Source organism: Somniosus microcephalus, chromosome 23, assembly GCF_052327205.1.
Source record: "Somniosus microcephalus isolate GS21.2 chromosome 23, FLI_Smic_1.0, whole genome shotgun sequence".
Lineage (NCBI taxonomy): Eukaryota > Metazoa > Chordata > Chondrichthyes > Squaliformes > Somniosidae > Somniosus > Somniosus microcephalus.
This window is the reverse complement of record NC_141009.1, coordinates 62,503,158-62,515,679: the sequence shown is the minus strand read 5'-3', so window position 1 is coordinate 62,515,679 and position 12,522 is coordinate 62,503,158. Positions and strand designations below refer to the sequence as shown.

At 46.5% G+C, this 12,522-nt stretch overlaps 1 protein-coding gene across 2 annotated transcripts in view; it reads left to right on the top strand.

The window, feature by feature from the left end:
* Nucleotides 1–3,108: 3,108 nt before the first annotated feature.
* LOC147101902 (uncharacterized) overlaps nucleotides 3,109–12,522 on the top strand; it is a 143,777-nt gene continuing 134,363 nt past the window's right edge. For both annotated transcript variants that reach the window (XM_085965993.1, XM_085965992.1), the window contains exon 1: nucleotides 3,109–3,215. In XM_085965993.1, coding sequence (XP_085822119.1) covers nucleotides 3,155–3,215 — 61 coding nt within the window. In that variant the 5' untranslated portion in view covers nucleotides 3,109–3,154. The remainder of the gene's footprint in view (nucleotides 3,216–12,522) is intronic.

The following is a 12,522-nucleotide window of genomic DNA, read 5'->3' as shown; positions in this document are numbered from 1 at the left end:
GTTGGCAAGGATCATGTTCATGAATGAGCAGATATTCTGGTTGGAAATAGAGATGGGCAATGATTGTTGATCTACCAGGTGAGCATGACAGGAACGTTAATGAGGTTAGCCCCCAGAGTGCTCTGGGAAGAAAGGCTGGCAAATGTGGAGGATAGGACAGTTGGGGTTGCTGTTCTTAAGTTCAACAATGGGATCCCCAATAGTCCCATCAGAGAATATCAAGGCAGGGAGAAAGCAGCTGTGGGATTTTTCAAAGGGGATTCAAACCAGAGATGACAGCAGGAGAGAACAAAGATAGAAGAGTGCCTGAAAAAGGAATGGTGAAAGGTGGCATGACCAAGTGAAAGGGAGAGGGGACAGCAATGCCCGAGAAAGCCCAAAAAAGGAAGACAGAAGTACTGGGCTCAGGTTTGGAGCAGCAGCTAAAATGCACACAGGAACAGAAAAGAGAAGAGATTGAGTAATGAGAAGAGATTGAGTAAACTAGGCCTGTATTCTCTTGAATTCAGAAGAATGAGAGGGGATCTCATTGAAGCATTACAGGGCTTGATAGGGTGGATGGTGGGAGAATGTTTCCCTTGACTGGGGAGTCTAGAACCAGGGGCCACAGCCTCAAGATAAAGGGTAAGCCATTCAGGACTGAGATGAGAAGAAATGTCTTCACACAGAGGGTGGTGAATCTTTGGAATTCTCTACCCCAGAGGGCTGTGGAGGCTCAGTCATTGGGTATATTCAAAGCAGAAGTCGATAGATTTCTGACTAGTAAAGGCATCAAGGGATATGGCGATAGGGCCGGTGAATGGAGTGGAGGCAGATGATCTGATCTCGTTGAATGGCGGAGCAGGCTCGAAGGGCCGAATGGCCTACTCCTGCTCCTATTTCTTATGTTCTTAAAAAGGGAGATTAGACAAGCCAAGTAGCAGTCTTAAACTGAGGGCAGGGGGTAGATAACAGGAAACAGTCCTTTCTCCTTGCTGTACCTGGTTTTATATGCTGTAGAAAACAGCTCAATTAGAGAGAATTTTACATTTTCGGCAGGCAGCTCAAAGGAAATATCGGTGGGCTTGGTTTCCCTTTTTGATTTACTCTCCACTACTGGACTTCTTCACCACCGAATTTCCTAGGATGCCTTCCTCCAAGGATCCTCTGTGGGGGAAGGGGTAAATGTACGTGGGGCTCTGTGCTTTCCACTTCCAGGACAATCTTCTACCTTCATCTGGTTACTGGTCCTGGGCAATACATCCCCCTCAACAACACCTTTCCTTTGCTATCCGCTCACAAACTGTTTCCATCCTCTCACAAACTGTTTCCAGAAGAGGAATCATGTTTAGACCTCACCCTGAATAGGGGTTCTGATCTGCCCTCTTGTGTTGTAGATTCCCATCCTAGTCCCTTATTGTTGAATCACCCATCACCCCTGTGCTCGCTGACCTACATTGGCTTCCAGTTAAGCAACGTCTCGATTTCAAAATTCTCATCCTCATTTTCAAATCCCTCCATAGCCTTCCTATCTCTGTAGTCTCCTCCAGCCCCACAAACCCCCATCCCTCCCCCCCACCCCGAGATATCGGCACTCCTCTAATTCTGCCCTCGAGCATCCCTGATTATAAGCGTTCAACCATCGGGGCCATGCCTTCTGTTGCCTAAGCCCTAGAATTCCTTGCCTAAACCTCTCTGCCTTTTTACTTTGCTTTCCTCCTTAAAACCTATCTCTTTGACCAAGCTTTTGGTCACCTGCCTTAATTTCTCCTTAGGTGGCTCAGTGTCAATATTTTTGTCTTAGAATACACCTGTGAAGCACCTTCAGACATTTCACTATGTTAAAGGTGCTATATAAATACAAGTTGTTGTTGTTGTTGAATACTCATTGGGTTTTGTATACATACCTAGTAGTCTGATATTCGGTTAGTGAAATAAATTAATGTAATGCCAGGTGGCATATTAACCCATAACTTTTTGTATTTTTCCTTTTCAAATACTATCCACTTCCCTTTTACACAATGTTATAGTCCTTGCCTCAATCACAATTTATGGTAAAGTATTCCAAATTCTAATAACCCTCCTGTGCAACAAAAATGTTGACTATATACAGAGATCCCCTCAATCTTTGGCAGTTGAGCACTGCTATAGGTGAGACCAACATGTAAACAATTGCCCTGTATATTAATGCTAGTGATTAATGCAGTAAAAAAAAAATGGAATTTAAAAAACCATAAAAAAGTAATCTTCTGAGTGCATGGCAAGTGTTGGCCATGACTACTTTTCCTGTATCATGTATACCTGCTAGCCAGATAACGTTCATGATGCACAATCACCTGCAAATCCTACTTTACGTGAAAGAGGGGTATAATTTCAACTCCAAAAAATGAATAGCAATTTCTTTGTTCAGGTTCCCCACACATCTTGCTGGCTTTCCTACTAATGAAAATATTCCCTGAAAATACATGTATGCAACAGAATGTTGGTGTGCTGCTAACTAGGGAGAAAAAGCACCTACCTGTGGAACTCGGAACTTAAATGACGTATTACTTGTAAAACAAAAGAATTTTGCTCATAGGTCGATCAGTTAGCTAATTATATTCATTTCGACAATTTTAAATATATGTTTCAAAATTGAACGGAAACACTCGTTGCATCTTTCTCTTTCCCACCAGATGTACTCTCCACAATGCCTCAGCGTCAATGCGCCTTCAGTAAAATGGCGCCAACAGCTGAAGCCCCTGCCCCGCGTGATCTCAGTCGAGCACCTGGTCATTGGCCGGGCGCGGAGCCAGAGGCCAATCAGGGCGCTGGGAGCGGCACAGGGCACGGAGCCAAGGGGCCAATCAGGGCGCTGGGAGCGGCGCGCGGCACAGGGCGCGGTGCCAGGAGGCCAATCAGGGCGCTGGGAGCGAGGAGGCCAATCAGGGCGCTGGGAGCGGCACAGGGCACGGAGCCAAGGGACCAATCAGGGCGCTGGGAGCGGCGCGCGGCACAGGGCGCGGAGCCAAGGGGCCAATCAGGGCGCAGGGAGCGGCGCGCAGCGCTAAGGGGCCAATCAGGGCGCTGGGAGCGGCGCGCGGCACAGGGCAAGGGGCCAATCAGGGCGCTGGGAGCGGCGCGCGGCACAGGGCGCGGAGCCCGGGACAAAGGCACGCGGCGTGGGCCGTTGGAAATGGCGCGATTGGCCGAGGGCTTTATCGTGGCGTTGATGGCAACAACGCTGGGCTACGCAGGTAAGGTATTCGCGATGGCACCCCAGCTGCCATAGTCGTTGTTGAGGTATTCAATGGCATTGGAAGCCTTATTAACTTTGGATGATGGAGTAAAATGGGTGCTATCGAATTAGCCGCCCGTTATGCACCACCCGATTTTCCTGGTGCTTAATGGGCTCCTAATTCCATATCACCCGTTTTACACTAACGCCCAGTGAGAGCAAACCGGATCTTTACCACGAAATCTGCTCACATTCAAAAATCTACCCAAAACTACTTGCCCCATAGTCCCCTGGAGCGCACAGTGCAAGTGAGACACGCCCCTTGAGGTCTCATTTTAAAAGGACACGCCCCCAATGTTTCTCACAAGCTGCAAAGCATTTTTACATGTAGAGCAGCATTTTAAATAGGTTTTTGGTATTTTTAAGAAGCTTTTGGTAACTTTTATAAACTTTTAAAAACGTTTACATTATTTTGAAGAATCTGAAGTAGTTTTAAACAAAATTAAAGCGATTTAAAGACTTTTAAAAGCCCTGAAAGCATTTTTTTCATTCCATTTATTTAATTAGCAATGTCGTCGTCGTACGTGTCTTCACACTGTTCCCTTTGGGGAACTATGAAGTGGTGGAAGGATTTCTGGCTGTGATTAATGCTCCTTCCGTGACCGTAACCATCTTTGTACCAGCCATTAGGGTGGTTAGTCCTATGGCGGGAGGGTTTTACGGGCTCCCACAACCTATACGAGGGGGGGGGGGCCACCCACACCCACGGACGCAAATATCCCACTGGATGCCTACCCAGAATTTAGAGCCGGAGCTCCGACTCCACTTGCCGGGACTGTCTGGAGCGGGGTTAGAAACCCTACGCCGTGTGGCCCAGCGGCGGGGATGCTACCGCTACGCCAAAGGCCCACTCAGATTAGCAACGTGAAATGGCTGGAATGAGCACAATTCACGGCATTAAAACTCACAATTGAACTGATGATGACCTCAGCAATCTCCTCACCGAGGTGGAGGCGCAGCGCCTGCTCATCATTGGTTATGAGAAGTCCAAGGCGCCGCAAAAAGGACAGATGATAGCTTGGTCTTTCAAGTGGCAGCATAGGGCTCCAGTCACGGGGAGGGAAAAGGCGCAGGAAACGTATGGGTGTCACCTTTTGCGCGGAGTGGGCCTTTTGCGTAGCGGTAAGCATCCCCGCCGCTGGGCCAGAAGGAGTAGGGTTTCGAGCCCCGCTCCAGACAGTCCCGGCAAGTGGAGTCGGAGCTCCAACTATAAATTCTGGGTGGACATCCAGCGGGATACTTGCGTCCGCGGGTGTGGGTGGCCCCCCCCCCCCTCAGATGGGTTGTGGGAGCCCGTAAAACCCTCACGCCATAGGACTAACCACCCTAATGGCTGGTATGAAGATGGTTATGGTCACAGAAGGAGCGTTAACGTGGCCAGAAATCCTTCCAGTGTGAGGATATGTACAACGATGACCTCTTGCGCAATGCACCTCCTTGGACCCTCAGTCGCAGATGCGAGGGGGCAAATCGTGCAATTGTTAAATTTTTCATTTTATTGACATGTAAAATGTTGGCCCAGTAATTCCGTTTCAAACGCGTGAGTACGGTCGGGGTACTCACGGGTCTGGCCGGAGGAAATGCCGGTTTTCAGCATGCACAGCGCATGCGGGGAAAACTGGCATTTCCTGTCCTCTGAACGAAGGGGTTCAGAGGCAGAATGCGTGCGACTGCACAGGCAGCGCGTGCACAGTAAAATTCACCGGTTTCATTCATGCTTTCAGTGAGGTTAAGTCCTTACAACTTACACATGAAAAAAGCATGAGTACAGTTGCCCCAGAGGCTGCGGAGGAAGATATATTTTATCGTGGAGCTTCTGAAAGGCAATATTTTTGTTTGGGAAAGGGAGGAAAGTTATTTTAAGAAATGCTGAGGTAAGTTTTAAAGTTTAGTTTTGTTTTTTAAAACGGGTTTTCAGTACTGTAGGTAGAAGGAGCAATTGTGGCTATGTGAATTGAATTTGCTGTGTTTATTAAATGTGAAAATGACTCCAACATTTTTAAGAAAGAAACTTTTCATCAGTAATATATTTTAAGTAATTATGTATGTATGTCTGTATATATTCCTTTGCGTATATGTATGTATATATTCCTTTACTTATGTGTATGAATGTATGTATTTAATTATGACTTTCAGAGAAAGTAACTTATTGGAAAATCATAATTAAATACATACATTCATACACATAAGTAAAGGAATATATACATATACGTAAAGGAATATATACGGACATACATACATAATTACTTAAAAGAATATATTACTGATGAACAGTTTCTTTCTTAAAAATGTTGGAAATGTTACATTACTCATTTTAGAACAGTCATTTTCACATTTAATAAACACAGCAAATTCAATTCACACAGCCACAATTGCTCCTTCTACCTACAGTACTGAAAACCCGTTTAAAAAAAAAAATTAAACTTTAAAACTTACCTCATCATTTCTTAAAATAACTTTCCTCCCTTTCCCAAACAAAAATATTGCCTTTCAGAAGCTCCACGATAAAATATATCTTCCTCCGCAGCCTCTGGAGCAACTTTACACATGCTTTTTTCATGTGTAAGTTGTAAGGACTTAACCTCACTGAATCCATGAATGAAATCGACGAAGTTCACTGCGCACGCGCTGCCTGTGCAGTCGCACGCGCTGTGCCTCTGAACCCCTTCGTTCAGAGGACAGGAAATGCCGGTTTTCCCCGCATGCGCTGTGCATGCTGAAAACCGGCATTTCCTCCGGCCAGACGCGTGAGTACCCCGACCGTACTCACGCGTTTGGAACGGAATTACTGGGCCCTTGACTTTGTAAAACCGGTGATAACGAGTCACCATCTCTCCCAATTTTTATTTTTATTGAAATCGATGGAAATAAAAATTGAGGGATGTGAAAGGAAGTGCTGACTGGCTGTCGCCCGTTTTACACTGACACACAAAATAAAGGTCTATCCCCTTAATTTCTAGTCTGATGTTAAGCACCAAACTCCTGTAAATATGGATCCTTCAAACTAAGGTAAGGGAATCTGAAACAAACCAAAGTGTTTTTTTTATTCATTTACGGGAAGTGGGTGTCGGTGGCAAGGCCATTGCCCATCCTTAGTTGCCCTTGAGAAGGTGGTGGTGAGCCGCCTTATACACCTGAGTGGCTCGCTCGGCCATTTCAGAGGGCAGTTCATAGTCAACCACATTGCTGTGGGTCTGGAGTCACATATAGGCCATACCAGGTAAGCACAGCAGATTTCCTTCCCTAAAGAGCATTAGTGATCCACATGGGTTTTTATGACAATTCGATAGTTTCATGGTCACCGTTACTAGCTCTGTATTCCAGATTTATTTAATTAATGAATTTAAATTCCCCAGCTGCCAAGGTGGGATTTGAGCTCACGTCTCTGGATCATTAGTCCAGGCCTCTGGATTACTGGTCCAGTAACATAACCACTATGGGGAATTTAAATTCAATTAATTAAATAAATCTGGACTAAAAAGCTAGTATCAGTAATAGTGACCATGAAACTATCAGATTGTCATAAAAACCCATCTGGTTCACTAATGTCCTTTAGGGAAGGAAATCTGCCATCCTTAACTGGTCTGGCCTATATGTGACTCCAGACCCACAGCAATGTCGTTGACTCTTAACTTCCCTCTGAAATGGCCTAGCAAGCCACTCAGTTGTACAAAACCACTACGAGAAACAATAATAAGAATAAAACCGGACGAACCACCCAGCATCGACCTCGGCACCGGCTTCGGACACGACAATGGCACACCCAGCCCAGTTGACCATGCAAAGTCTTCCTCACTAACATCAGGGGGCTTGTGACAAAATTGGGAGAGCTGTCCCACAGGCTAGTCAAGCAACAGCCTGACACAGTCACACTCACAAAATCATACCTTTCAGCCAACGTCCCAAACTCCTCCATCACCATCCCTGGGTATGTCCTGTCCCATCAGCAGGACAGTCCCACCAGACGTGGCGGCACAGTGGTATACAGTCGGGAGGGAGTGGCCCTAAGAGTCATCAACATTGACCAGACCCCATGAAGTCTCATGGCTTCAGGTCAAGCATGGGCAAGCAAACCTCCTGCTGATTACCACCTACTGCCCTCCCACAGCTGATAAATCAGTGCTGCTCCATGTTGAACACCACTTGGAAGAAGCACTGAGGGTAGCAAGGGCACAGAATGCACACTGGGTGGTGGACTTCAATGTCCATCACCAAGAGTTGCTCGGTAGCACCACTACTGGCCGAGTCCTGAAGGACAGTGCTGCCAGACTGAGACTGCAGCAGGTGGTGAGAACCAACATGAGAGAAAAACCTACTTGACCTCGTCCTCACCAATCTACCTGTCGCAAATGTATCTGTCCATGACAGCATTGGGAGCAGTGACCATCGCACAGTCCTTGTGGAGACAAAATCCTGTCTTCACACTGAGGACACCCTCCATCATGTGTGGTACTACTACTGTGCTAAATGGGATAGATTCAGAACAGATCTAGCAGCTCAAAACTGGGCATCCATGAGGTGCTGTGGGCCGTCAGCAGCAGCAGAATTGTATTCCACCACAATCTGTAAACTCATGGCCTGGCATATCCATCACTTTACCATTACCATCAAGCCAGAGGACCAACGCTGGTTCAATAAGGAGTGTAGAAGAGCATGCTAGGAGCAGCACCAGGCGTACCTAAACATGAAGTGCCGACGTGGGGAAGCTGCAACACAGGACTACATGCATGCTAAACAGCGGAAGCAACATACTATAGACAGAGCTAAGCATTCCCACAATCAACGGATCAGATCAAAGTTCTGCAGTCCTGCCACATCCAGTCGTGAATGGTGGTGGACAATTAAACAACTAACGGGAGAAGGAGGCTCCATGAATATCCCCATCCTCAATGATGGTGGAGCCCAGCAAGTGAGTGCAAAAGACAAGGCTGAAGCGTTTGCAACCATCTTCATCCAGAAGTGCCAAGTGGATGATCCATATCGGCCTCCTCCTGAGGTCCCCACCATCACAGAAGCTAGTCTTCAGCCAATTTGATTCACTCCACGTGATATCAAGAAACTGCTGAGCGCACTGGATACAGCAAAAGCTATGGGCTCCGACAACATCCTGGCTGTCATGCTGAAGACTTATGCTCCAGAACTAGCTGTACCTCTAGCCAAGCTGTTCCAGTATAGCTACAACACTGATACCTATTCAACAATGTGGAAAACTGCCCAGGTATATCCTGTCCTGCAAAAGCAGGACAAATCGAATCCGGCCAATTACCACCCCATCAGTCTACTCTTAATCATCAGCAAAGTGTTGGAAGGTGCTGTCGACAGTGCTATTAAGCCGCACTTACTCACCAATAACCTGCTCACTGATGCTCAGTTTGGGTTCCGCCACAACCATTCGGCACCAGGCCTCATTACAGCCTTCGTCCAAACATGGACCAAAGAGCTGAATTCCAGAGGTGAGGTGAGAGTGACTGCCCTTGACATCAAGGCAGCACTTGACCGAGTGTGGCAGCAAGGAGCCCTAGTAAAATCGCCGTCAATAGGAATCGGGGGCAAAAATTCACTGGCTGGAGTCATACTCAGCACAAAGGAAGATGGTTGTGGTTGTGGTTGTTGGAGGTCAATCATCTCAGCCCCAGGACATCGCAGCATAAGTTCCTCAGTACAGTGTCCTAGGCCCAACCACCTTCAGCTGCATCATCAATGACCTTCCCTCCATCATAAGGTCAGAAGTGAGGATGTTCGCTGATGATTACACAGTGTTCAGTTCCATTCGCAACTCCTCAGATAATGAAGCAGTCCATGCCCAAATGCAGCAAGACCTGGATGACATTCAGGCTTGGGCTGTCAAGTGGCAAGTAACATTCGTGCCAGACAAGTGCCAGGCAATGACTATCTCCAGCAAGCGAGAATCTAACCACCGCCTGTTGATATTCAATGGCATTACAATTGCCGAATCCCCCACTATAAAACATCCTGGGGGGGGTCACCATTGACCAGAAACTTAACTGGGCCAGCCACATAAATACTGTGGCTATAAGAGCAGGTCAGAGGCTGGGTATTCTGTGACGAATGTCTCACCTCCTGACTCCCCAAAGCCTTTCCACCATCTACAAGGCACAAGTAAGGAGTGTGATGGAATACTCTCCACTTGCCTGGATGAGTGCAGCTCCATCAACACTCAAGAAGCTCGACATCATCCAGGATAAAGCAGCCCGCTTGATTGGCACCCCATCACCACCTTAAACATTCACTCCCTCCACCACCGGTGCACCATGGCTACAGTGTGCATCAAATACAAGATGCACTGCAGCAACTCGCCAAGGCTTCTTCAGCAGCACCTAACAAACCCACGACCTCTACCACCCAGAAGGACAAGGGCAGCAGGTGCATGGGAACACCATCACCTACAAGTTCCCCTCCAAGTCACACACCATCCTGACTTGGTCAAAGAGGGTGGTGGAGGGAGTGAATATGGTGGATGGGGTGCTGATCAAGTGGGCTGCTTTTTTCTGGATGGTGTTGAGTTTCTTGAGTGTTGTTGGAGCTGCACTTATTCAGGCAAGTGAAGAGTATTCCATCATACTCCTGAATTGTGCCTTGCAGATGGTTGAAAGGCTTTGGAAGTCAGGAGGTGAGACACTCACTGCAGAATACCCAGCTTCTGACCTGCTCTTGTAGCCATGGTATTTACGTGGCTGGCCCAGTTAAGTTTCTGGTCAATGTTGACTCCCAGGATATTGATGGAGGGGGATTCGGCGATGGTAATGCCATTGAATGTCAAGGGGTGGAGATTAGATTCTCTCTTGTTGGAGACAGTCATTGCCTGGCACTTGTATGGCGTGAATGTTACCTGCCACTCATCAGCCCAAGCCTAAATGTCCTACAGGTCTTGCTGCATGCGGACACAGACTGCTTCATTATCTAAGAAGTTGCGAATGGAACTGAACACTACAATCATCAGTGAACATCCCCACTTCTGACCTTATAGAATCATAGAATGTTTACAGCACAGAAGCCATTCAACCCGTTCCAAGAGCACGTCAGCTAGTCCCGCTTCACCGCCCTTTCCCCGTAGCCCTGCAAATTTTTTCCTTCAGGTACTTAGCCAATTCCCTTTTGGAAGCCACAATTGAGTCTGCCTCCACCACCCTTTCAGGCAGTGCATTGCAGATCCAAACCACTCGTTGCGTGAAAAGGTTTTTCCTCATGTCGTCTTTGGTTCTTTTGCCAATCACCTTAAATCTGTGTCTTCTGGTTCTCAACCCTTCCATCAATGGGAACAGTTTCTACTCTATCTAGACCCCTCATGATTTTGAACACCTCTGTTAAATCTGCTCTCAACCTCCTCTGCTCAAAGGAGAACAATCCCAGTTTCTCCAGTCTATCCACGTAACTGAAGTCCCTCATCCCTGGAACCATTCTTGTAAATCTTTTCTGCACCCTCTCTAAGGCCTTCATATTCTTCCTAAAGTGTGGTGCCCAGAATTGGACACAATACTCCAGTTGAGGCCAAACTAGTGTCTTATAAAGGTTCATCATAACTTCCTTGCTTTTGTCCTCCACGTCTCTATTTATGAAGCCCAGGATCCTGTATGCTTTTCTAACCGCTTTCTCAGCCTGCCCTGCCACCTGAAGCAGTCATTGGTGGGGAAACCCAGAGGACGTCGGCCAAGAGCATCTGAGCAGTCAGAGGGAGAAGTGAGCAGCCTGCCTCTACCTCTGCTGAAGCCACAGGGGTTGCACATCACAGGAGTTATAGGAAAGATGAAAGATTATGAGTTACACAAGGGTATGCACATGTGTGGTTTATAAAGAATTATTTCTTTGCACCACTTTCCAGTCTTGCCCATTTTTGCCTGCAGCCTGCCAACTGGCCTTCTCAGTTCTGGTGAATGTTATGTTCATTAATAACTAGTTGTTTGCATTATGAACAGCTAGCTTAGAGCTAGACATTTATTCATGCCATGTGGACTTGTACAGCATCCTGTAGAGGCAGCCATCTGTGCTTCTGTGTGCAGGCTTCCATCTTGACTACTGCGTTCTGGGTAGCCTAGTGCATCGTGGGTAGTGTAGTCTTAAACACATACAACTAAATATACAGCTCTATACAGCCCTACGACTCCATCTAGTGTACCACTCCAGAATGACATTGATCATTACATCCCCCTTTGAGGTTAACAAAATCAATATCAATCAACTTTCAAGAAAAACGATAAAGATGATATCAGTAACACTTTTGTTGGTGCTCTATAAACAAACATTTTCACAACAGTCAATACACTTTCAATATAGTTTTTCTTTGTACTCAAAGATTAAGTCTATCAGGCTTTTTTACTACACGTGTGGGTCTCCTCAGCACGAGTAAGTCTGATGTGTTTTCATGAGATTGTTCTGGTGGTGAATGACGATTCAGTTGCGGCATTGTCATCAATCTGCTCTTGGATAGTTTCTTGTGTTTTCAGGAGGGAACGGCGGTTCCTCCTGAGAATCTGTCCTTCCTCAGTTCTAACAGTGTATGACCTTGGTCGTACTTCCTCAAGAACTGTAGCTTTCCTGTTCCATGCATCTGGATCCTCAATCCTGACAACATCATCCCTTGTCAATGGTTTTAGAGTTTTGGATGACTTGTCATAGTATGATTTCTGTTTCAGCTTTAACAGTTGAAGTCTCTGTCTCAGTTCCTCACTTTGCTGTTCTTTTGCACAGCAGGGTAGCGTGGTGCGCAACTTGCGACCCATTAGTAGTTCAGCAGGTGAAGAACCACAGTCTAAAGGTGAGGCTCGGTAGCTCAGCAGGGCGAGATAAGGATCAGACTTGCTTTCTGTCGCTTTCTTCAGTAGCTGCTTGAGAACTTGAACACCTTTCTCTGCCTTACCATTTGACTGAGCATACAAAGGACTGGATGTGATGTGCTGAAAGTCATACTGTGCTACAAACTGTTGCCACTCCTTACAGTTGAAGCACGGACCATTGTCGCTAACGGCAATCCTGGGAATTCCATGTCTGGCGAAGATGGATTTCACATGCATTATGACACTGCTTACTGATGTGCTTGAGAGCAGCGCCATCTCAGGATAGTTAGAATAGTAGTCAATCTATATTAGATATTCTTTACCATTTAATGAAAGAGGTCCATACCAACCTTTTGCCATGGCGCTATTGGTAAGTCAGCTACTATCATTGGTTCCTTTGTTTGTTTTGGTGTTTCTGACATGTCTCACATTTGCCTATCATGTTCTCAATGTCCTTATTTATGCCAGGCCAAT